The sequence below is a fragment of the Crocodylus siamensis genome, chromosome 7, assembly GCF_052110815.1.
Source record: "Crocodylus siamensis isolate JL-2025a chromosome 7, ASM5211081v1, whole genome shotgun sequence".
NCBI lineage: Eukaryota > Metazoa > Chordata > Crocodylia > Crocodylidae > Crocodylus > Crocodylus siamensis.
In genome coordinates, this window is record NC_143401.1 from 67,477,624 (window position 1) to 67,501,456 (window position 23,833).

Here is a 23,833-nt window from a genome sequence, read left to right on the forward strand (position 1 = left end):
CAGGGGAAGGCTGTGATTTGGGGGCTAATGCCGGTCTAGCAAACGCTTCCCTCAAGTCCTTCTCTTTTTCTTGACTGCTCCGAATTGGGAATTTTTTTTTAATGCAGAAACTTAGGAGGATGTGAAGCTGGTTTCAACTAACAGCAGGACCCCGGCGTGTTAAAAAATACTTCCTAGAAAGAATGGGGGGAGCCGGTTCTGTGCTCGTGATCACCCCCGCTGTGGGCTGCCTCTCTGGAAAATGTTTAACCGGGTTTGTTCAGCTGCTTCTAAAGATGTCGAAACCGCCGAGCAAATATTGACCGAGGGGCCCCACGCGGACAGGACAACAACGCGGCTCTTATATAACCAACCCCCCCTCCCCCCAAGGAGGGAGAAATCTCGGGGATTTTGCTTCCTAGCTCGGGTGGAGCTGCGCGACCCCGCCGGCGCCGGGCCGGGGCCGAGGTACAGGCCGCCGGCGCCGCCCGCGGGTCACTCTTGTGCAAGCGCCGCGGAGGGCCCGGGCGCTGCCCGCGGGGTTACGAAAGCGCGCGCTATATAAGGCGGCGCCGCCCGCAGCCCCCGGGCTCTGCGCTGCGACCCGCGGCCGGCACCGCGCTGCTGTGAGAGGCACCCTCGGCCCCGCGGGACCTGCCGCGGGGCTCACGGCTTTGCTTGCTGTCGCTGCAGGACGAGATGGCCGGGGCGAGGACGGCGCTGGCCGGGCTGCTGGTGCTGGCGGTGCTGCCCCGCGGGGGCCGAGCCGAGCGGGACTGCAGAGTGAGCGGCTTCAGGGTCCAGGACAACTTCGACAAGGCCCGCGTAGGTGTCGCGCCGCCCCGGCCCGGCCCGGCCCTCCCAGCTAGGCCCAGCCGTCAGACCTAGCCTAAGTCGGACACTTCTGCTGTACCCACGTTTCTGGATCCAGGCTCGGGGGTGCTGCAAAACCTGTTTGGGCCTTGGGCTCTTCGCACCTTCAGGCTCCAAACAGTAAAGCCTAAGCAGCAGAGGAGGGGGCATAACAGTCCTGGGGATCTCTTGGAAGGAAAAGGACCTCAGGATCCTAGGCTGATAGCACTGGAGGAAGTCACATCCAGTGCCTAGATTGTCCCCAGCCACTAACTGATGTGGTCTAAAGGGTGACACACTCCAGCTGTTCTCAGTTCATCAAAATCTCTAGATCCTGCTGCAAACTGGCCTGTGAAAACCCAGACTCATCAGTGGGTCTTTTAGGATCCTTCTGGTATTAAATATCAAAGTAAACGATTCTATTAGTTAAGGGGAGAAATAAAGTTGTTCCTGTTTCATCATTACAAAGGACTGGCTCGCAACTAACTGAATCTAGTAAGAGCCAGACAGCAGATCCAGGTTTTTGTGGTGCCTGTGCTCCAGGATGCGTTGATGTTGTTGTACTGTAGGAGCAGCTGGACTTGTTCTCTGTTTGGAGGGTAGAGTTGAACACAAAGGGTATAAACAGATGTTATCTTTGGAGCAGGATCATCTGTGGCGGGATGTGTCCCAGCACAGTTGTTCCGCTTCATTAGTGTTTATAGGCACTGTCTTGGGCTATTTTATTAGTTTTTACAGACATCACCTGGGGCCATTATGCTGCTGTGTTGGGTCCTGCCCCAGTCAGGGTTCCCTCGCTTGCAGACCTGTGCCTAGGTTGGGGGCTGGCAGTGCCCTGACATGTGCCCTGAGTCGGGGGGAGGCAGCCTGATGCAGGCACCATGGGAATCCCCTGAAGGGGAATTGCTGGGTGTGCTTTATAAGCAAATAGATGTCCTCCCCTATAAGGCATCACAGACTAGAACTACCTTCAGTCATAACAGCATGTTTGCCCAAATATTCAAGGGGCTAGGATGTCTGCTTGCTTGCAACTTGTGATTGTAATTTTTTGTTTATGGTGGACAATATCTCTGTGCAACCCTTAGGGTCAGAGATCAGAAGGGTTCATCCTGCATAATCCACAGAAATCCATCTTTTACCTGCTTCCCATGCTCACCAGGCCTCACCAGAACCTCTCTCCTTTCCCTGTAGTACAGCGGCATCTGGTACGCCGTGGCCAAGAAAGACCCTGAAGGGCTGTTTCTGCAAGATAATGTGGTAGCTGAGTTTGCTGTAGATGAGTACGGGCAGATGAGCGCGACTGCAAAGGGCAGAGTCCGACTTTTCAAGTCAGTTCCCTGGCATCCTCCCTTTTCTTTCCTTTCTACCTCTCTCTTCCTGTGCTTCCGGGTTGCTCTCCTCTCTGCTCCTACTCCTGAGACCGTGTGTTCATCATCAAAGGAACCCAAGTCTAGGTTGTCACATTTGAATTGATCATATTTTTGTTTCTTCCTGGCTGCAGTAACTGGGACGTATGTGCTGATATGATTGGTTCTTTCACTGACACTGAAGATCCTGCCAAATTCAAGATGAAATACTGGGGAGTGGCCGCATACCTCCAGAGGGGAAGTGAGTATTCACTTGGGGCATGTTTTTACCATAAAAGACCCAGAACTGCTTAACAGACCCTGTTACTTTGTTTCCACGCTAAGGAAAAGGTTTGTTTGCTTGTCTGTCTTTTACTAAATGGTAACAATCAGATGGTGAAATCCTAGGGTGGACAAGACATGTGTTAGTTGACTGAAGCTTTTTTCTGAGTGAAAGCAAGACTTTGTTCACCAAACATCATTTATTTTCCTTCTTTATTTAGTAATATTAAGGCACAGACAGAAGTGACAAATTTCACTCAATCTGGCCCCAGAAAGTGGTCTACATCCATGACCTAACACAAGTGCATGGCTGCAGAGCACTTTAAAAAGGCCTGATCCTGCAATAATCTGAACCCAAGTGGAGCACCTTAACTAACTTGTATCTGTGCACTCTGGAAGCAGGCCTGGGCTGTGTCAGCCCAGGCCTGCTCCCACTGCTGTTTTCAGAATGGGAGGTGGGGGAGGGAGCAGAGGGAGCAGAGGGAGCTCATTCTGCGGGTTGCCTAGCCAGCACTAGAGAAGCACACCCCTGATGTGGGGGCGGGACTCCAGCTCACCCCTCCCCAAACCAGCGCATGCTGGGGAAACCCCTAAATGGACCTTCCTCACTTGCCTTCTCCCCCTCCCATGCTGAGACTACTGGTGGCTGGGAGAGGTGGGACAGAGCTAGGGGAAGAGGCTGCAGAGATGCAGCTTCTATCTGTGGATCAGCTTAAAAAAGCTAACATCTGTTGGGTCAGGAGGATTGGTCTAACTCATGGTGCTTTCTATAAAGCATCATGAGTTAGACTGGAGACCTGCATTTCTGTTTGTGCCTTTAGACTAGGTTTGCTATGGGCCAGATTCAGATGGGTAGATTAGGCTCTTAAATGAGATTTAAGCAGAATTTAGGATTTTGAGTCACAAAGTGATCCACATCAACTCCACTGCAGCAGCAGCAAAACCACTTAGGCACCTAAATTTACTTGGCCTGGAAAGCTCCCTAGATACCGAAACTTGGATGTTTGTGAAGTTCAAAAGCAGTCTAGCTTGAGCTTCTGGGCACCTCATTTCTGCCTAAACACTGCTCCAGTCTCATTCAGAGCTAGCGAGGTACCAAAACACTACAGAAATCCCACAGAGGCTTGATCTGCTAGGTGCATACAGAGCACCTAACTCACATTGGCAACACTGAGTTTGATATAAAGCAGAGCAGCTGTGGTGACTCTTACTCGAAAACATGGCAGGGTGATAGTGGCCACCTTTTGCATAATAACTTTATGGGTAGGGCAGTCACACAGGAAGTGGGTTCTCAGTGCTTGGGTTCTAGGCCGCCTTGAGTCTGAAGAGATTCAGCCCTGTATCTCCCATGTCCAGGGGTGGATCCAGACTCCTCCCTGCCCCCCTCCTCCCAAAAGTAGACCATGCTGCAGGAGCTTCTGGGTGCTTCTTTAAAGCTCCCAAAGCATATAAGGATTTCCCCCCTTTCCCATTGTGCTCACAAGAGTGTCCCTTCCCCCTGCCTTTCCCCATTCCCTCCACCTGTCACTGTTGCTTTCCCTGTAGTTTCAGGGTTGGGGAATGCTTCAAAACTGCTCCTTTCTGTTCTAGCTGCATGGGAGCTGGGAATAGCGGCAGCAGCAGCGGCAGCAGGGAATGGGTGGTGGGGTGGGTTCCCCCTCCCCATGTCAGCTCCCAGGGGACTGGGAAGGTGAGAATCCACTACCCACACACTGCAGCTGCTGCTCCTGTTATTTCTCAGCTGAGCCCAGCCCCCAGGCTGCCTGGTTGGAGTGGGCCGGCATGGCTTTGAAGCTTCCCCTATCCCCTGGACAGCAGAGAAAGCGGCAGTGGTAGGTGGAGAGGAGGGGTGGGGAGGGGGATGTGGCTTTGAGCATGGAGGGGAGGGGAAGAGAATTCTCCACTGCTTTGGGGACTTAATTGAGGAGGCTCCCACAGTGCAGTCTGCCTGTACCAGTGGATTGTAGGGGGAAGAGTGGCTGCTGGGAGTGGGGATGCAGCCACCCCTGCAGCATGAGTGACTGCTCCCTCACCCCCCTATGTGCCAGTCCTGGATCTGCCCTTGCCTGTGTCTCACGTAAGTGCCTTAATTACAAAGGCATAGATGTGGCTAGGTGGGGGCACCTTCCAACCTTCATGTTGAAACTGGGTCACTGAGTCAGGAATGAAAGTCAGAGGGTCAGATGGAGAACAAATGAGTCCACTGATGAAGATGCTCCCCTGGAAAGGTAAGTTGTGGGCTCCAGTTCTTGCTGTCATGCTCAGGGTTTAGTAGCAACACATTTCTTCCAGTGTAGCGTGCATTCATACTAGTGTAAATGTAGAGCAGATACACAATGTACAGCTATATACTGGTGTCAGTTACTCCACTCCAGAGTAAGTAAAGGGGGAAAGTTAGGAGTAATGATATACTGTATTTATTCCAATCCAAGATGCAGCTTTTGGCCCCAGTTAACACAAGAAGGAACCTAACCTTAGATTCAAGTACCAGCCCAGGACAGGCAGCAGCTCAGCAATGGCTTCAGCCCTAGCCCAGAGCCAGTCAGAACTGAGCTGCTGCCTACTTCAGGCTGCACGGGCTTGTGTGGTGGGGGAGGAGGCTCTCAGCAAGGGGAACATGGGGGAGATGATGTGGTGGGGGTGGGAGACGCACAGGAGAGACTGCATAGTGGGGGGGATGAATTGGGGGAGCCACAGCATGCAGCTTGGGGGGAGCACAGGTGAGACTGTGGAGCCTGGTCCCAACTCATCCTGTCTGCCAAGCTGCTTACCTTTGCTCTGGCTCTGGTTTTAGAGGGTCAGGTGGTATGAGGGATGTGGCAGGGGGGCATTTAGCAGGGTAGGCAAGGAGCAAGTGGCACTGGGGCACAGTGGGGGAAAAAGGGAGAACAGACAGGAAACACAAGGGGCAGAGTGGCTTTCCCTGTTGCAGCTGTTTGGGGACGAATTTAAAACAACTCCAGGTTATAAGCATGGAAAACTATAAAAAATGTACACATTTTCCACGTCTGGAAGCTAATTATGGGGGTTGCCTTGGATTTGGGTAACTATTGTATGGGTTGTGTAGCTGCAGCACTAAGCAGTTCCATTCTGGGTTTTTGCTCAGTTGGAAACATGCTATTACCAGCCTTCCCACCACCTAGTGTCAAGTCATTTAATAGCACCTACCACAGATAGCTACCTCCAGAGAGCTAGTTGTTTCTCCACTAGAAACACTGGTATAATTTACACTAGCATGCACACTGATGTGAGATGCACTGGTCTAAATGTGTCCTGTCTGTGACTGACTTACATAAAATGCATACAGTCCTGAGAGCAGGGGCTGGATGTTAAACAGCTGAGAACCGCCTGAAATTCTAATTGTGGAATAGGGAATATGGTTTCTATGTTTTTTTCTTTTTGGACATAGTTAGCAAGGTCACTTCTAATAAATACATGTGGTAACTGGATGATAACTTTCTTCCATGCTGAAGGAAAGCTGAAAATACTTCTGTGGTAGGAAAACAGAACTGTCCAGAAGCAATGTGACTAGGAGATCCTTGTGTAATCTGGTGCATGACCACTGGGAGTGCATTCATTTCTTTCAGTTTTTTCCTGTCGTTGACCTTTAAAACATTTTTTTTGTTTAAATGAGCTTCACTATAAATAGACAAAACAGCTACAAAATAGGAACCATTATACAAGAATATTTGCTATGAAGTACAAAGGAAGCTCTCAATTTTTTACTACAATTTTCTGTCTAATGCCCTGAGTGATATTAATACTTCACTAAATCAGCCTTATTTTCTTAGTTGTAAAATAATGATTTTTTTTCCCCTCTGTTGTACTTGTATTGCCAAATTGACAGCTTACTCATGGGAAGCATTTTTTGGAGGAAAGGGATGTCTCTTTGTCCTGGATCAGTCAGCTTGCCACAGAATCTGACCTTTCAGCTTCTGTAGGCTTGTATTGTCTGAAAGACTTGATTTATTCTGTCTGATATGGACTGTAATGCTGGCCTTTGAATTTTTCTTTTAGTACTGATGATGCTTGTTTCCTAAGTATGCTGTTGTCTAAGCCTGTCCCATTTCCGAAGGGTGGAAATATGCTGGCGCTATTTATGTGGCATTTGGAATGATGCTGAGCAGTGTTGACGTGTAGGGGGTGCACACGCACCCCCTGAGTGTGGCAGTGCACCCCCTATGAAAAGGTGCCACGACACTGTTGGTGGTGCCTGTGGGCAGTTGCTGCTTACCATCCCCGTGCCACCACCGTGATTGCCCCTAGCTGTGGTTGATGCTGCCAGCAGCATCTGCAAGTGGTCGCTGACTCCTGGTCAGTACTTGCCACCCCAACTCCCTCCCTGCCTTCGCCACCAGCACCGATGGTGTCTGTGGGAGCTCCATGCTTACCGCTGCCATGCTCCCGCTGCCGCCATGCCCCCCCCAGCCACCGGGGGCACACGTCATTCATGATGCTGAGGGCTTCCATCGGTGTGTCTTTACTGCACAGTAGACTACTTTTACTAAGCAATAAAGCATTACCATCTACACATGTGCAGCAATTGAGCCGGTGTAGACTAATTTACAGCACTGTCAGATAATCCCATCAGACACAGGTACTATCCAACAGTGAAGCAAATAACTTCACTGTCTACATATGTCTTTAAAGTGAAGCAGGGATTAGTTTACTTTGGCTCAAATTGCACAGGAGGTTAGTTAGTTGCATTGGGTTCCTATAGATGTGCAGGGAGCCTGCTCCAGTGCACTGGAAATCCAGCACGATTAATTGAGTCTGCTAGCAGATGGAAATGGACACACTCCGGCAGCGTGCCGCGTCGCCATGTATCAGCGTGCCTGGGCGTTCGCGCACTGACAAAATGGTGGTGGTGCACTTTGAAATAAAAGACGTTCGATGAGCTCTATTTCAAAACGCCCCACCGCCATTTTTTTCAGTGCAGGGACACTGATACACGTGGTGGACGGGCACTTTTAATTAGTACAGCTTGCTAATGAAATCACCCGGCACTGTGTCCCAAGACGCATATAAAAATGCCTGTTAATTTCATATGTAGACATGCCCCATGAATCCTAATGTAGCTGGCAGGTTCAACTGAATATCAGTCAATCAGGAATACTTTTTAGAGGGTCTCTACGATTCTAAGCTGATTCTTTGCCCTAAATGACAGCATCATACCTAACAAAAAGAGTCCATGGGCCTTTTCAGAGTGCGCAGCTCCTTTGTCCAATTCACTCTTGCTCATTTATTTCCTCTCAATGACTAAATACGTCCCAAAACTTGTTTTTGTTAAAAGTCCATGTTCTGATCCCAAGATGAGGAGATACTGCAACTCTTCATTATTCAGGTGAGAATTGTGGGTGTTCTATCCCTTACAGCAGTGATTCTCACCCAAGGTGCTATGGCACCCTGGGGTGCCTTGAGATCCTTTCAAGGGTGCTACAGGGTGTCATGAAATGTTGCACTGTTAGGTTTGCAAACATGAGTCACAAGATAAACCCAGAGGTTTTTAATAATCCACAAAGTTAAAAACCTGCTAATCTTCTGTGTTTTTTCTACAACAGGAGAATTTCTCTATTTTTCTGAAGTTAAAAAAAAATGAACGAAAGTTAAGAGCTGGTATTTTCTGAGGAGTGCCTTGAATTAAAAAAAAAGGTTGAGAACCACTGACTTTCAAGATTGTTCCCACTGTGAACTACTTTCTATCATTAGTACTGAACTGTATGATATTCTAGAATCATTAATGCTGCGTTTTCTATAAGTGAAGATGTCCTTCTATCCCCATAACTTCTTTGCTTTTTCTCTGTATTGACTTCCAGATGATGACCACTGGATAGTGGACACAGATTATGACACTTATGCAATTCACTATTCCTGCCGGGAACTAAATGATGACGGCACCTGTGCTGATAGCTACTCATTCGTGTTCTCCCGGGACATTAATGGATTATCCCCAGAGGCGCAGAGAATTGTCAGGCAGAGGCAAGTTGAGCTCTGCTTGGACAGAAAATATAGACTTATTGTTCATAACGGTAAGTTTTTTCCTTCTTACAGGAATTTTATTTCGGGGGGAGGGGATGACTGCTGCTAGGAAACTCCTCTGTTATATGGAGATTGTAGGAAGCACAACATTTAGAACCTGCAATATTATCTGCCTTACCTAGTAAAAACTCCAGGTCTTGGATATACTGATTTCTCCTTTCCTTTCGTCCAGCTAAAGGAGAGCTGTAGGTACAGCTTCCATAGTAGCCCATCACATGAATTGATACAGTACCTAAGGGGAGAGTTGTGAAACTCCTAGATTAATATGGAGGGAACAGTGATCACAACTGCTTTAAAGGAAAATTACCCTATTTACCTGAATACTAGATACCCTGAATGTAAGACGAGCCCCCAATAATTAAATTCTACACATGAAAAATGTATAAATATATTACAGTTTTCCATGTATGGATTCTGATTATTTAAGAATCATCTTAAGTTCATACCCTCCCCCCACTACTGCAGGTGTTGAAGGAGAGGTGATGAGGGGGGCAGTAATGGGGCTGCACGTGGGGGACTGACAGTGAGGGAGGCAGTGGGGGGGCATGAAATGCAGTAGACGGGGGGGGGAGTAATGAGGCAAGCAGTGGAGGGGTGGGAGGAAGGTGGTGGGGGACAAACAGTGAGGCAGTCAGTGAAAGGCAGGCAGTTTGGCCCCTGCTACCTCTCCCCATACCCCACTTACCCCCCATTTTGCATGCTCTTGCCCTCAGCCTCAGGCTGTCTTGATTTCCCCCTTCCCATTCTCCCTACCCGCCCTGCCCTGCCCTGCCCTGCCCCACCTTCCTTCACCCCTTCCCCTTCCCTTTGTACCATGTTGGCAGGCTCCATCTCTGCCGCAGCCTGGAGCATGAAGCATGGCTCCAGCACACCCCCATAGCAGTGGTGCAGAGCTGGCACTGCTGTTCCAGCCCAGCCCAGCCCAGCCTGGAGTCATGCTCCCAGCTATGCTGCAGCAGGGATGGAGCCTGCCAGCGGGGAGAAAAAGTATGGAGGAGGGTGGCAGATCAGGGGAGAGAGGAAATGGTGTGGGGGAATGGCTGGGTGTGCAGAGGTGGTTTGTGGGGAGGAGGCAGTCAGCAGCTGTGGCTTCAGCACCAGCTTCAGCCCCAACCCTGGGTTGGGGATGGAGCCACAGCAGCTGCCTGCCCCCTGCATCCTTGTGCCCGATTTTAAGGTGAGGGGCTTTTTCCACCCCCTGTTAAAAGGGAAATAAAAAATGGTCTTCTAATGGAGTAAATCCATTATGTGTCTCTAATCTACTTGAATTTCTCAAGTATGTCAGTGATACAGGAGAGAATGGAGAACTTTTAGATACTCTGAGACTTTAAAGAGCCTTTGGGAATTTTCCTAGGAGGTCATTAAGACAATGTCTGCACAGTAAATTTATCACGCATGGAAGCATCACTCTCAGGAATGCTCAGCTGCTCTATCAGTAGAAGTGTAGCTACATCTGTTCGGTATTTTGGGGGTGCTAATTAGCAATATTGAGCAACTATTCCAGTCAGGTGCCCTTATGCTCATTATTTTTCCCTCCCCCCTTCCCTGTTCTACCTTTTTGTTTTCCTAATTTCTGTCTGTTTACAGTCCCACTGTCATCCTGTCACTATTATCTTCTCTCATTCCTTGGAGTCTCAGAACAGCAGAGACTCCCTGTGCCTGAAGAAGGGTGACTGTGTCCAAAAGCTTGCCAAGAACTCTTTTCCAACTGTTCACATCTGCTCAAAGAACCTTGCCTGCCTTATGCACATTAGTCTGTCCAGAAGCACCATGTGGAAACAATGACACTGCTGGTTTAGGAGGCTCTTGTGTGGAACAGCACAGCAGTTTAGATAGTGCCACTGTTGAGCACAGTTAGTTTACACTGTAGAAATTTCAAATTAATAGGACATCTTACAGGTGAAATGGGCAAGGGTATTTCCAATGACAAGTTTTAAATTAAAAATAGTTTATATCTTGCTAAAGTAAATGTATCCTGGGAGAGCATAAACCAAGAGCCAGCATGTTCTTTGCCACAGACTGAATTAAGTGCGGTGCTAACTTAAGTTGAAGTTCTTCTGGAATTGTGTCACAGATGTACAGAACAGAATAACATTACTAATAATAAACAGGGACCTACCTAAATTGCAGTGGAAGTTCATGGCACAGTGGCACCTTTAATATCACTCTTTTTGCTGCACACCCCTCCGCCCCCCTGCTGAGTGGCAGTAAATGCTGTGGGTTTTGCCTCTCAGCAGCACAGGAGGGTGTGCAGCAAAAAGAGTGAGATTCAAGGTGGTGCTGCACTGCAGACTTCTGCCACAAATTAGGTAGGTCCCTAATAATAGACTGATATTATTAGTTATTATTGAAAATTGAAAAGAAATAACTATATATCAGTACATGCGTGCATGCTTTTTAACTTCCTAGTGCTGCTCATGAAATACATTAACTTAATTTTGTTTTGTTTCAGGATACTGCTCTTAAGGAGATCCTAAAGTATTGGGAGCAAAGTATGTAACAGCAGTATGGATAAAAAGTTTACCATCCAAGTGTTAAATCTTTTAAGCAGCTTTTCAATTTTGAATGTATTTATCTGAGTTCTGCAGTTCACCTTGTCAATAAGCAGTGAAACCTTTTAATAAACTTGAATTACAGGGAGTACATATTGTCTGGAGTGCAAATTTGTACATATGTGGATGATAGTTTTATTGGCAAAACATTATTATAGTACAACAGTTAAAATTAGGAATTTGAATGATATTGTATTGTATTAATCTTTTAATTTTGTTATTGATTCTGAATTTTTTTTTTACCAAGAGCCCTGTAGACAAATTACAAAAAATCTGGTAGTTATTAAAATGTCTTAAATTTTCTTGAAATAACTTCTGCCTCCTTTATTGGACTGATGGGAAAACATAATAATATTTAAAGAAAAAAGGATGTTTATTAATCACATCACAAATTAGCTTTATTAGATTTCTGTTGGACTGACACAGAAATACATCGTTTGTAAAGAACCAATTGTTATAACTGTAAAAAAAAAAAAGTAAACATTTCTGTCTGCTGTAACTTTATTTATGGGATCTAGTAAAATAGTCCCTGAGTTTAAGTAACACCAAGGGTCACATTTCCAAACTTGGGATGCCAGCAAAGATCATGAACTCTGAAACTCCACATTTGAATATTAAGATTAGAATTAGCTGCAAAAAACAGAAGTAGTCTACACAAACTTATGTTCAGGTATACACACGTTTGTGCATGAAAATGTACATGAACTTTTTCTTTTTGCTGTTTAGGATACTATGAATCCATGTAACTCTTTAACTGGGGTGTAAAAACTTTATTTCTATCTTTAGTAAAAAATAAATAATAAAAATACTAGCTGAGCGTCTGCAATATAAATTGTGTTTGCTATATTAAAGTCAATACAGTTTTCACTAGGTAAAAACCTGCCTTGCAGAGTACAATTCTGCTCTTACTTTTCAATCACTGTACCTCCATCAAATAATTGTTTAAAAATAACAGCCACGTTAGGTTGTTTGTGGTCATTTCTTATTGTGGTGTCTGTAGCAGCTGCCGTCCTTTCTGAAGATGTTGCACAGCAGAAAAAAACTCGGTACCATTCCTGTCTGAAATGGGTAACATTGTATAAAATTGGGTTGACAGCAGAATTGGCAAAAGTGAAGGCCATTATCCAGAAAAAAAATGTTGGCAAAATGTTCAAATCCTGCTTGAAGTTTTGAACTAAAATTAAGAGAATAGTGATGATTATTGGGCTCCACATGATGAAGAAAGAGATCATCAACACAAACAGAGTTCGAAACAGTTTGTAATCTTGTTGGGAAACTTGAATCTGATGATGTTCCGAGTAGGCTAAACCAGCATTTAATCTTCTTCTTGATGCTTTTGTAATCTGCATTGAGAAAACAAAATGATTTTAATTGAAACAGGAGAATTCTCAATAGGTTTTAAAAGCTGCTGAAGTAAATGTTGGCATATCATATCCCTACCCCATGAAATGATCATTAAAAAAACATTTTTATTGCCCCTCAATGATTCCATTTCAAATGTGTTCAATTTACCAGCATAAAGATATTGTCCTAAGTGCCAGTTGTGAAGCTCAACATCAATCTGGTAGTTAAGATTGGTTCTGCTTCCTCTACTCCCCATGTTTCATCACCAGCAATAAATACTTTGCAGGCCAAATTAAGGCCTTAATTACCCTGGAAATCCCATTACCTTCAAATTATGACTTGGGTTATGACATCTGTGTAAACCCATTGATGGTTTTTGTTTTTGTTTTTTACACGTGTAAATGGGAAACTAGTTAATGATCCTGTTGATGCACAAGAAGGTACAGAATCTAGTTCATTTGTGTAGCCATGTTGGCTCTGCAAGGTAAAAAAGTAGAAGCAGTTTCTTTTAGTCAGCAAATCTGATGTTAAGGTAACACATCTGCTGAGTGGGCAGAGCCATTTTTGCACAGTTACTTTTCAGAATAGAGCTGCATTTCAGGATTCCAGGCTTAAATGAAAAATGTTAATGCCTGAAGCATGTAGCTGTTTGAATCCAGAGTCCATGCTTATCCTATTGTAAAGGTTAGATGCTTTCAAAATTTGGTTCTCAGTTCAGGTTCTATCACTTCTTACCAAGTCTTTCAGTTTAAGACCTGGGCCAAGCCCATCCCTATACCTTTTTTTCAGTAGCTTGGTACATAATTTAAGCTTTCTTGTTAGAATTATTCTCTTCATGTCCTTTGAACATACATTAACCAAAGACTGTCACTAGTAGCAGGGCACTGGCAGTACCCTTTGTCTCGCTTTTTCACCAGTAGCATGCTGTGAGGTATTGGTAATGTTGGCCTGTAAATGCATGCCATACTTCCGTTTTCCTTATAATTGCTTTAAATCACTGATGTGCACACACCCAATGCTAACTGATGAAGCACTGCAGTATTAATTTTCTTTTGATCAGCTCCTCCACCAGCTGTGGAATGATTACAATCAGGTTATTTCAAATGCCAGGATGCTATTTCATATAAAACAATGAACAGTCTGAAGTGCTCTGGGTTAGCATACAAGGCAGTCGAGGGGAAAGAGACTTAACGGTGGGGGTCTACTACAGACCACCCAACCAAGGGGAACAGCTAGACCAGGAATTCTAAAGTCGGCTCACAGAGGTAGTTAGGTCAAAGGACGTGGTCATCATGGGTGACCTGAACTTTCCAGACATCTGCTGGGAAGAGCAGTCAGCCAGCTCTGACCACTCACGTAGGTTCCTAGCCAGAATGCAGGACCTCCATCTAACCCAGGAGGTACACAGCCCCACCAGGGGAGACACCTTGTTGGACCTGGTGCTGGCCACCGGCGACAACCTGGTGAGGGGGGCTGCAGGTGCTCGACCACGTGGGCGACAGTGATCATCACCTGCTGGAGAATAGTCAGGGAGGCACTGAGGTCCCGGAGGGGAGGGGAGCCAGGTGTCCAAGAAGAGTGGTCGCTCCTTAAGGAGACGATCCTTCAAGCCCAAAGGGAAGTAATCCCAACATGGATCACAGGGGGCAGGAGGGCGCAAAAGCCCCCATGGCTCACCAAAAGCATCTGGGAATGTCGTCTAGCTAAAAGGGAGGCGCACACCCAATGGAAGGGAGTAGCCATCACCAGGCAGGATTATACTGCGGTTGCTCGGGCATGCAGGGGGGCAGTCAGGAAGGCCAAGGCAGACATGGAACTGCGACTAGCTTCCCGGATCAAGGACAATAAGAAGTACTTTTTTAAATACATAGGGGGCAAAAAGAAGGTTCCGGGTAATGTGGGACCCCTGCAGGACATGTTAGGAAATTTGGTCGTCACACCACATGACAAAACTAACATATTTAATGATTTCTTTGCCTCCATTTTCCTAAGCAGGGATCAGAACAGCCACCCCCCTCTGGGCCCCCCTTAAACCCCAGGGGAGGCGCACTTAGGCCAAGAGTTAGTGAGGAACTAGTTAGGGAACTTCTGGAGGGACTGGATGTATTCAAATCAGCTGGTCTGGACAATCTCCATCCTAGAGTACTGAGGGAATTAGCTGAGGTCATTGCGGGACCCCTGGCACGGCTTTACGAGCACTCTGGAAGAGGGCCAATGTGGTTCTCATCTTCAAAAAGGGGAGGAAGGAGGACCCAGAAAACTATAGGCCAGTTAGTCTTACCTCAATCCTGGGCAAGCTTTTTGAGAGAATTATTCTGGCACATGTTCATGAGGGTCCAGCAGGGGAGATTATGCTTAGGGGCAACCAACACAGGTTCATTAGAGGCAGGTCCTGTCAGACCAACCTGGTGGCCTTCTACAACCAGGTCACCAAATCCTTAGATGCAGGGGTAGCAGTGGACATAGTCTTCCTGGACCTTCGGAAGGCCTTCGACACTGTCTCTCATGCCGTTCTTATTAAAAAACTGGGGGACTGTGGTGTCGACACCTACAGTCAAATGGGTTGCCAACTGGCTGGAAGGCTGCACCCAGAGAGTGGTGGTGGACGGGTCATTTTCAACCTGGAAGGACGTGCGCAGTGGGGTTCCGCAGGGCTCGGTCCTCAGGCCAGCACTGTTCAACATCTTCATCAGTGACTGGGACAAAGGGGTAAAAAGCACCCTGTTCAAATTTGTTGATGACACTAAGATGTGGGGGGATGTGGGCACGCTAGAAGGGAGGAATAGGCTGCAATTGGACCTAGACAGGTTACAGGGGTGGGCGGATGAGAATAGGATGGGATTCAACACTGACAAGTGTAAGGTGCTGCACCTGGGGAGGAAGAACCAGCACCATACCTGCAGGCTGGGGAACTCCCTTCTCATCAGTGCAGAGGCAGAAAAGGATCTTGGAGTCATCATTGATGCCAAGATGAACATGGGCCAGCAGTGTAGGGATGCAGTTAGGAAGGCCAACCACACCTTGTCATACATCCACAGATGCATCTTGAGCAGGTCCAAGGAGGTGATCCTCCCCCTCTATGCGGCACTGGTAAGGCCACAGTTGGAGTACTGCGTCCAGTTCTGGCTGCCGCACTTCAAGAGGGATGTGGACAACATGGAGCAGGTCCAGAAGAGGGTCACTCGCATGATGAGGGGGCAGCAGGGCAGGCCCTATGAGAGGCTATGGGACCTGAACCTGTTCAGCCTCCACACGAGAAGGCTGAGGGGGGATCTAGTGGCCTGTTACAAACTAGTCAGAGGGGACCAGCAGGCATTGGGGGAGTCCCTGTTCCCCCGAGCACTGCCAGGAGTGACTAGGAATAATGGTCACAAGCTGGCAGAGGGTAGATTCAGGCTGGATATCAGGAGGCGCTACTTCACGGTCAGGGTGGCTAGGATCTGGAACCAACTTCCAAGAGAAGTAGTGCTGGCTCCTACCCTGGGAGTCATTAAGGCAAGGCTAGACAATCACCTTGCTGGGGTTGTTTGACCCCCCAGTACTCTTTCCTGCCATGGCAGGGGGTTGGACTCGATGATCTGCTCAGGTCCGTTCTGACCCTACAAACTACGAAACTATTGTCCGGAACAGATTTCCAATCAGTTTCTAATCCTGGGTGGCATCTGGTTTTAAAATGTTTTTTCTTAGAAGTTTATACAGTATGCATGTGTTAACTGTGAGGACCTGCATTTGTATTAGCAACTTATTATCTATTTTTTCACGCTAAGGATGACAGAAGGCATATTCAGAAACAAAACCTATTGAAATGCTTTCCTAGAACTGTCTTTTCCCAATATAAGGACACCAATAACTCCTGTTTAGCTAGATAGCATACCAGTTACTCGTACATGGAGAAACAGAGGCCTCCTTGCTCATTAGGGGTGCACCGATAGAGATTTTGGGAGCCGATAATGATAGCTGATTTTTAAGGAGGCATATCAGCCAACACTGATCCAATTTCCGATACAGCTGTGTGCAGCTGATAGGTTCATTGTGGTAGAAAGGGAGGAAAGGGCTGGTGGGGGGCAGATCAACACCCCCCATGGTGAAGGAGGGGGCAGGAGCAAGTGCTGCCCATCTGGGGTGGGATGGGGTGCGGGATGGAGCCACGGCTCATGTGGGGGGTGGCTTCCACCACTGCTTGCACCCTGGAGGACATGTGTAGAGGGGGAAAGTAGCCCCTCCCCCACCCCATGGCGTCCCACACTGCAGCCACTCACAGCCTGCGTGGGACTACCTGTGCCTACTCAGGACAGCCCTGCGCAGGCTGCAAACAGCTGCAGCAGGGAGCACAAGCCATGGGGCAGGCGAGGGGCCACTTTTCCCCACACTCTGCACCAGCTCCTCCCCTGCCCTCTCCCCCCCTTTCCTGAGCTTGCCACGCTGGGGCAGCCATGTGGTCCCAGGCCAGAAGCCCCTGCTGGGAGCAGGACTGCACAGACCCTGCTGTTGCAGGAGCCCGCCGAGGATTCTCCCGGGTCCTACTGCCCCTGGTTCCCGTCATTTTTGACAGGAACCAAGGACAGATACATTTTAATTTTCGAAATTTTTTTAGGGGCCCCGCAGACCAGATAGAATGGCCTCGCAGGCTGGATCCAGCCCATGGGCCATATTTTGCCCACCCCGATCTAAAAAATCCCTAAGTATCTTCTGTTCTGGGATATGCACAGAACTACCCCATATCTTCTGCTTCCTAGGAGAGGGCCATAACCACCAAGCTATAAGCTATTTTACATTAAACAGTCACTGGATAATAAATAGAAATAATCTGAAATTCCTTTGGCTAAGGAGGGTGTTGAACTCAGATCTCCCATTTCCTGGACAAATACTAGAGAGTTTATTGTAATAAAAAAGGAGCAGTGGGAGCACCTTTTTCTTTTGCTTGTGGGTTTTTTTGTTTGGTTTGGGGGGGGGTTGTTTTTTTACAAAAAACCCCAAACAAACACAGTGACCCCCCCCCCATCCATTCAAAAAAATAGACATAGGAGAGGGTTCTAGGGTCTCTACTGGACAATCTTCCTGCTCTGATTCACATGCTTACATTTCTGAAATTTCAGATATCTGTGCTCAGAGTTTCACACTGGCTAACATGATGTGGCTCAATGCTTGGTGTTTTGGATCCAACTCTGAACTACTTTACTCTCCCTGTGCAGAAGCACCTAACATCAAGTTCCAGAATTCACTCAGGGAAGGAGGGGAAAACAGATGACTAAAGAGGTTAGGTGACTTGGCAAATAAGCTATAGGTTCTCAAGTCCTTTTTTTAATCTAGTCCCAGTTTTAAAGGTATTTAGACACCTACCACTCATGCCAGGCTGGATACTGCCCAACTTCTGGCTCCCAGACCCATTTTTAGCAGATAACTAGGGCTGTACAAAATTTCAACTGCCGTTTTGTTTCAGCGGTGTTTCAAGCGTTTTGAAGCTTAAAATTCCAAATCCAAAACAAAACGTGTTGAAATGTTCAAAATGAAACTAAACAAGTTGAAATGTTTTGAAGATGTTTTGGCGTTTCAAAGGTGTTTCAAACCTGGGTTTGCAGGGAAAGAGAAAGTAAGGGGAGGGAGGGGGAAGAGAGGGGAACAGACTGACATCTGTAGCTGGCCAGTGTCTGCCAACTGTCCCCGAGGTCCCTTTCAATCCTTGTGCTCTGTGGGAGGGACTTAAAAAGTTTTAAAACAGCATATAAGCCTGTGAGTTCCTAAGCTGTTAGCCTGTCTCTTGCCAGAGAGCAGCATCTGAAAGGCACTGACTCTGACTGCTTCTTAGCTGCTACTGTCTACCTAGGGAGTGTGTATTCTACTTGCAACGGATTGGATAGGATACAGCTTACACTGACAGCTTAGCTATACTAGCCTAACTTCAATAATAGTATTGTTATCCCTATATCATCTTTTTTTTTCAATATCCATTCCTTTGAATTTTTTTTTTTTTTTACCTGAAGAAAAAAATAAATCTGTGTTTTACCTGACAGTGTGATCACTGGGCACTCTTCAGGAAAGCACAGCATAGATTAGATAGATTGCACACACAGACAACTACATACACACACACACACACCTTTTCCAGTACAGAAGAACTGGAAACGTGCTGGAAAGGCCGTTGCTGCCAAGTCTGGGAGGGGAGTGAGAGGGAGCAGAGGGAGAGGTGGCAGTTTCCCACCACCCAGGATAAGACACAGCCTCTTTTCAACCAGCCATGAGGCTTCTGCTGGTACTGGGAGCAAGCAGGTCACAGCCATGCCTGCAGCTGCACCCCCTCTGACACCAGCTATGATAATAAACCCCAGCACCAGTAGCATGACAACAAAGAGCACCAGCAACAGTCTCCTCCACCACAACTGCAGGTCCCAGCGTGAGCCTCCCACTCCATCTTACAGGAGTGCAGTCTTTAAGTAGGGGACTTCAGCTTGATAGCACAAGAAATTCTGGGGCAGAAGGCAGCAGTTTGTGCTCCACACCCCTCAAAGTTCCCCTAGAGCCAGGTCTCCTTCCCCAGATGGACAGAGAGGAGGCTGTGGGGGCAGCTGGCTCAGCTCCTCCTGTTGTTGTGCCTCTACCTGCTGCAGAGGGGAATAAGGCAGAAGCCCCACCTGCACCCCAGAAGCGAGGGGGTAGTGTGGTCTGGGAGCATTTTGATGTGGCAGATGATCCCACATATGCTACCTGCCTGCACTGCTGAGCCAAAACCAACTGGGACAAGGGAGTGAAGCGCATGAGCACCACGGGGACACTGATGCATCTCTGCAGGCACCATCCTCTTACCCTTGCTCCTCCTCAGCCTGGCACCAGTGGGAGTGTGCCCAAAAAGAAGTCCCCCTCTCGCTCCAAAGCCCCCATCCCCCTGAAGCAGAAGCAGCCCCCCCCCCAGACCAGTGCAGGGGAAGGCGGGCACACAGGGGACGGACACGTTCCCAAGGCGAGTGAGGTCACCCAGAGCATTGGCAGGCTTCATGGCCTCAGCAGGGGCTACCATGCCTGCTGTTTTCACCCTGCTCCACCTTAACACACACGACAAGTTTTGTCGTCAACATCTTGAGGTACAGTTTCCCAAAAACCCCTGCACCTATCTGTTTGAAACTTGACAGGCATCATGCCCTCAGAAGGAGCTATCATTCCTGCATTTTTCATCAGAAACAGGCAAGAAAAGACGAAGTTATAGGCATTTTAGTCATTCCCCATTCTAGCCTATGGCTGAAACAGCAAAACAGCGTCAAAACAGCATCAAAACTCGAAACAATTTCAGCTAAAACAAAATGAAACAGCAATTTGAAATGCCAGAGTGAACTGCTGTCCCGCCAAAACACCAAATCTGAAACCGAAACAAAATGCAGGCGTTTCGCACAGCCCTATGTTTTTTTCTCCTTGTACAAATACAGTCCATTCTGTTCAGCTTTTTCCATATTACTGGGCACTCAGATATCATACTTGTTATTTAAATACTGCTTTATTCTAATAGAAAACTATAAGGAAACAATACCTGCAAAATTTTTGAATAACTGATCACAATGACTAATCCTGGTATTACAAAGATGACGATGCTGAAAGTTATATCCCACGATATCTCTCCTGCAATGCTGGGCCAAACCAAGGTGCACACTTGTATTTCCTGTTTGCAAAGAGTAAAAGAAGATAATTAACATTGTTCAATCCATGGCGAACTTTACACAGAGGCCAAAATGTAAATTAAGGAAGTTAGCCCCTCATCCCATTAAAATAATTGGCCACTGACTAACAGGAGCTATAGAAACTGTTACTAATCAAAACAAAAGACTAATTCAGGGTGGTATGTTTTCTTTCAACACAGTGGCAGGTGTACAGTTGGCAAGATATGCTATGCAAAAACTTGAATTCTTAGTTAGACAGCAAATGCTATGCTAGAGATGATACTCAGATGGAAACTCCTGCTTTGAGTAGGGGGTTGGACTAGATAGACCTCCTGAAGCCCTTCCAACCCTCATTTCTGATTCACTTGTGCAAAATACAAGGTTAGAAGGTGAAGGACCAGAAATCAGCCAGGCAGCTGCTGTTTGCTGTAGCTTCACCTGCCTCAATGCCTGCGTGGGTTTTCCATGAATTCCTAGCCCGACCCACACGTTTGCTCTGCCCGCGGCCGGGACACCAGCTGCTTAAGAGGCAGCGTGCGGGAAGGGGGAGCTCTGGGAGGCCTTTGCCCGCAGCTGAGGCGCTGCACAGGCACGGGCAGGGCGGGATAAGTAAGAGGGTAAGTGGCGGCCCGAGCCCTGGAGCCCTCCGCGGAGGCGCGACTGCTGGCTAGTTCGCTCCGTCCCGCAGACGCGGGGGAGGACAGCCCCGAAGGCCAAGCAGCGCCCCCGCTGTCCAGCCCCAGCCCCTCCTCGGCTCACCTTGCCGCCCACGGGCTGGCGCACCACGGTGAAGAAGAGGCAGAGCGGCAGCGCGGCGAGCGCGGCCGCGCCCCAGATGAGCAGCAGCGCGGCGGGGAGCAGGCGGCCGCGGCCCCACGCCGAGCGGCGCAGGCGGACGATGCAGACGACGCGCTCCAGGCTGACGGCGGCCAGGGACAGGATGGTGACGCCGCCGCTCAGGCTAATCACGTAGAAGAGCAGGTGGCAGACGGCGTCGCCCAGCAGCCAGGCCTCGGTCCAGCGCACGGCCAGCACGGCCGGGATGGCGCTGATGAAGAGCAGGTCGGCGCAGAAGAGGTTGAGCACGAGGCCGCTGGCGGCGCGGAGGCGGAGGCGGGGGCGGCGGCGGCGATGCCGGACCAGCAGCGCGATGGCGCGGGCGTTGCCCAGCAGGGCGGCCACGAAGACGCCGCCAAGCACGGCCGACTCGAGGGCGCTCAGTGCCACGCGCGCCTCGCCCTTCACCTCCGAGAAGAAGGGGAAAAGGGTGCCGTTCCTGGCCTCGGGCATCGGGCCGGCCCCGTCGACCCCGCTAGCCGCGGCGCGGCGGGGACGCGACCCCGCCCGGCCCCTGCGCGCGGCGCATAGCGGCCGCCTGCGCGCCCCGCGTGTCCGTGCGGCGCCGGCCGCGCAACGAGGAAGTGGCGGCGGGGCTGTAACTCCTCGCGGGCGGTGGCTGCGCCGCCCGAGGTGCCGCAGGTGACGCCGTCGGGGGAGGGCGGGCGAGGGAGCCCGTCCCAAGCTGCCCGCCCGGCGCTGCAGCTCCCGCCCGCGCGCCTGAGGGGTGCCACGTGCCGGCGCCGCCTCCGGCCTCGGGCTTCCCGCTCTGCCCTGGGGAGCTCGCACGGCGGCGGTTGGGGGCCCCCGCTGCCTTCATGGCGGGGCCTGACGAGGGGGATCCCCGGAGCTGCCTCACAAACAGGTCCCGGCTGAGCGGGGCTGCTTTTACACCACTCGAGTCCTAGAGAAGCAGGGCTGGAAGGGACCGCCGGAGCCCACCGAGTCCGGCCCCCTGCCCTCTCCACCCGTCTTCGTACCACTGTGAATACACCCACCCTCAGCCCTGACACGGAGTAAGGGAGCGTGGGCAGGGCCGGACACAGGCATGGACAAACGGGGCGGGGGGCCCTCTGCGGCCTGGACAAAAAGGGGTCCCGAAAATAGTGAAAACAATGATTATTATTACCATTATCAGTACCTCTGGTGAAGGGGAGCCTGATACTACCAGTTCACCACAGGGCCGCCAGGAGTCTAGGTACAGTGTTGAATGTGGTCATTGGTACCCACCCGAGCCTGTGGTGTGCTGGGCTTCTTCCTTGCATGCCGTAGGGATGAGGCACAGCACAGATTTCTGGTAACTGCTGGCTAAGTGACCATATGTGGCATGTGCCTCTTCACACCAAGGCGCTCCTAAAACTCAGGTAAAAAGGTTATAGTGCAGAGGGAACAAAACCATCCAATGATTTTTCTGGATATAGACATTTCTGAAGGCTCTTGATTAAAGCTAGGGAAGAAATACCACTTCCCTGTCTGCAGAGATGCTCTCCTGATTCTTCAGAGATGATCTAGATACACTGGGAGTGAGGTGTATAAATTACAGATAAGAGAACATTATAAAAGATAACAAAATGTTTCCTCAAAGTATGTAAACAGCTTTATATCATTTGAATTGGCTTCAAATGGACTTGGTTATATGCCATCATATTTGCTTTGGAAACGGTTAAGGTTTCCATATGCAGCATTGCATGTGAAGTGACTGCTTTTTATTAGGATTTTTGCTACCTATATATTCTTAATTGGGGACTGGAAATGATCACAGTAGGATTTTGCATACATGTACTTCCTGTACCTCATACTTGACATGAGTAGTAGAGGCATACAGAGAAACAGGCAACAAAAGCTGCTAATAATGGCATATACAAGGATTCCACAAACGTTGGGCTTTAGCATATGCCTGTTAAGTATGGCAAAAAGAGTCAGTTTTCATGTAGAAGCTATCAATGCCTCTTTCTCTGCCACTAAGGAAATTAAATCAGTTTTACTTAAAGTTTCTTCATATAAAATAATCCTTGATCTTGAAGTAGCTCCACCTGTACTTTGTCAGGATAAAGTACAAGGACAAGACAATTTGTTCGGCTGTTCTCAGATTAGGTGCAGAAATCAGTGCATGGCATTCATAACATTGGATATGGAGAGAGCCAGACTAGAAGATCCTGGTGGCCTTACAATGTATAAAGTTGTGAAATGTAGATAAAACTGGTAGCTGGAATTGTTTAAAGCAGATGTCTGCCTACCTAATTGCAGACTCAAATAAATACCAAAGGAGATTTTGCCTTGAGACTCAAATGAATACCAAAGGAGATCAGCTTGCATTGAGATTTTGCCAACCATCAGCCCAGGTGGCTGCAGATATCAAGTGGCCAGAGGTACAAGTTTTGTGCTTCTCCATTTATCAGGGTAAAGAATTCTGTGCAGCCTCTTCCAGATATCCACATCATAAAAACAGGCATGGTGTTAAGAGAGGTTTGTCTTTAGTACAATCATAGTTTCATAGTTTCTAGGGTTGGAAGGGACCTGAGCAGATCATCTAGTCTGACCCCCTGCCATGGCAGGAAAGAGTACTGGGGTCAAATGACCCCAGCAAGATGTTCATCTAACCTCTTCTTAAAAACCCCCAGGGTAAGAACCTGCACCACTTCTCTTGGAAGCTGGTTCCAGACCCTAACCACGAAGTAGTGCCTCCTGATATCTAACCTAAACCTACCCTCTGCCAGCTTGTGACCGTTATTCCTGGTCACTCCTGGCGGTGCTCAGGGGAACAGGGACTCCCCCAATGCCTGCTGATCCCCCCCTGACTAGTTTATAACAGGCCACAAGATCCCCCCTCAGCCTTCTCTTTTGGAGGCTGAACAGGTTCAGGTCCCGTAGCCTCTCCTCATAGGGCCTGCCCTGTTGTCCCCTGATCATACGAGTGGCCCTCCTCTGGACCCTCTCCATGTCCGCATCCCTCTTGAAG

At 48.5% G+C, this 23,833-nt stretch overlaps 2 protein-coding genes across 2 annotated transcripts; one reads left to right on the plus strand and one right to left on the minus strand.

Annotated features, from left to right (window-relative positions):
* The first annotated feature begins 320 nt into the window (after window positions 1–320).
* On the plus strand, window positions 321–11,141 carry RBP4 (retinol binding protein 4). Its single transcript, XM_090057605.1, has 6 exons — window positions 321–447; window positions 673–804; window positions 2,023–2,159; window positions 2,333–2,439; window positions 8,276–8,488; window positions 10,951–11,141. The coding sequence occupies exons 2-6, from the start codon at window positions 679–681 to the stop codon at window positions 10,962–10,964; spliced, it is 597 nt and encodes a 198-aa protein (XP_089913731.1). The 5' UTR covers window positions 321–447; window positions 673–678; the 3' UTR covers window positions 10,965–11,141.
* Window positions 11,142–11,285: 144 nt separating this feature from the next.
* FFAR4 (free fatty acid receptor 4) lies at window positions 11,286–21,428 on the minus strand. The gene is made up of 3 exons (XM_090057604.1): window positions 20,797–21,428; window positions 19,911–20,039; window positions 11,286–12,393 (listed from the first exon to the last, which is right to left on the minus strand). The coding sequence occupies exons 1-3, from the start codon at window positions 21,325–21,327 to the stop codon at window positions 11,956–11,958; spliced, it is 1,098 nt and encodes a 365-aa protein (XP_089913730.1). The 5' UTR covers window positions 21,328–21,428; the 3' UTR covers window positions 11,286–11,955.
* Window positions 21,429–23,833: the final 2,405 nt, after the last annotated feature.

What these genes read in the sequence shown, in the direction of transcription:
- RBP4 (XM_090057605.1), top strand. Translation starts at nt 679, where the DNA reads ATGGCCGGGGCGAGGACGGCGCTGGCCGGGCTGCTGGTGCTGGCGGTG. An exon ending in ACAACTTCGACAAGGCCCGC is followed by an intron (nt 805 to 2,022) that starts GTAGGTGTCGCG and finishes CTTTCCCTGTAG; the next exon opens with TACAGCGGCATCTGGTACGC. An exon ending in GGCAGAGTCCGACTTTTCAA is followed by an intron (nt 2,160 to 2,332) that starts GTCAGTTCCCTG and finishes TCCTGGCTGCAG; the next exon opens with TAACTGGGACGTATGTGCTG.
- FFAR4 (XM_090057604.1), bottom strand. Translation starts at nt 21,327, where the DNA reads ATGCCCGAGGCCAGGAACGGCACCCTTTTCCCCTTCTTCTCGGAGGTG. An exon ending in GCCAGCCCGTGGGCGGCAAG is followed by an intron (nt 20,040 to 20,796) that starts GTGAGCCGAGGA and finishes CTTTGCAAACAG; the next exon opens with GAAATACAAGTGTGCACCTT. An exon ending in GTTATTCAAAAATTTTGCAG is followed by an intron (nt 12,394 to 19,910) that starts GTATTGTTTCCT and finishes TTCTCAATGCAG; the next exon opens with ATTACAAAAGCATCAAGAAG.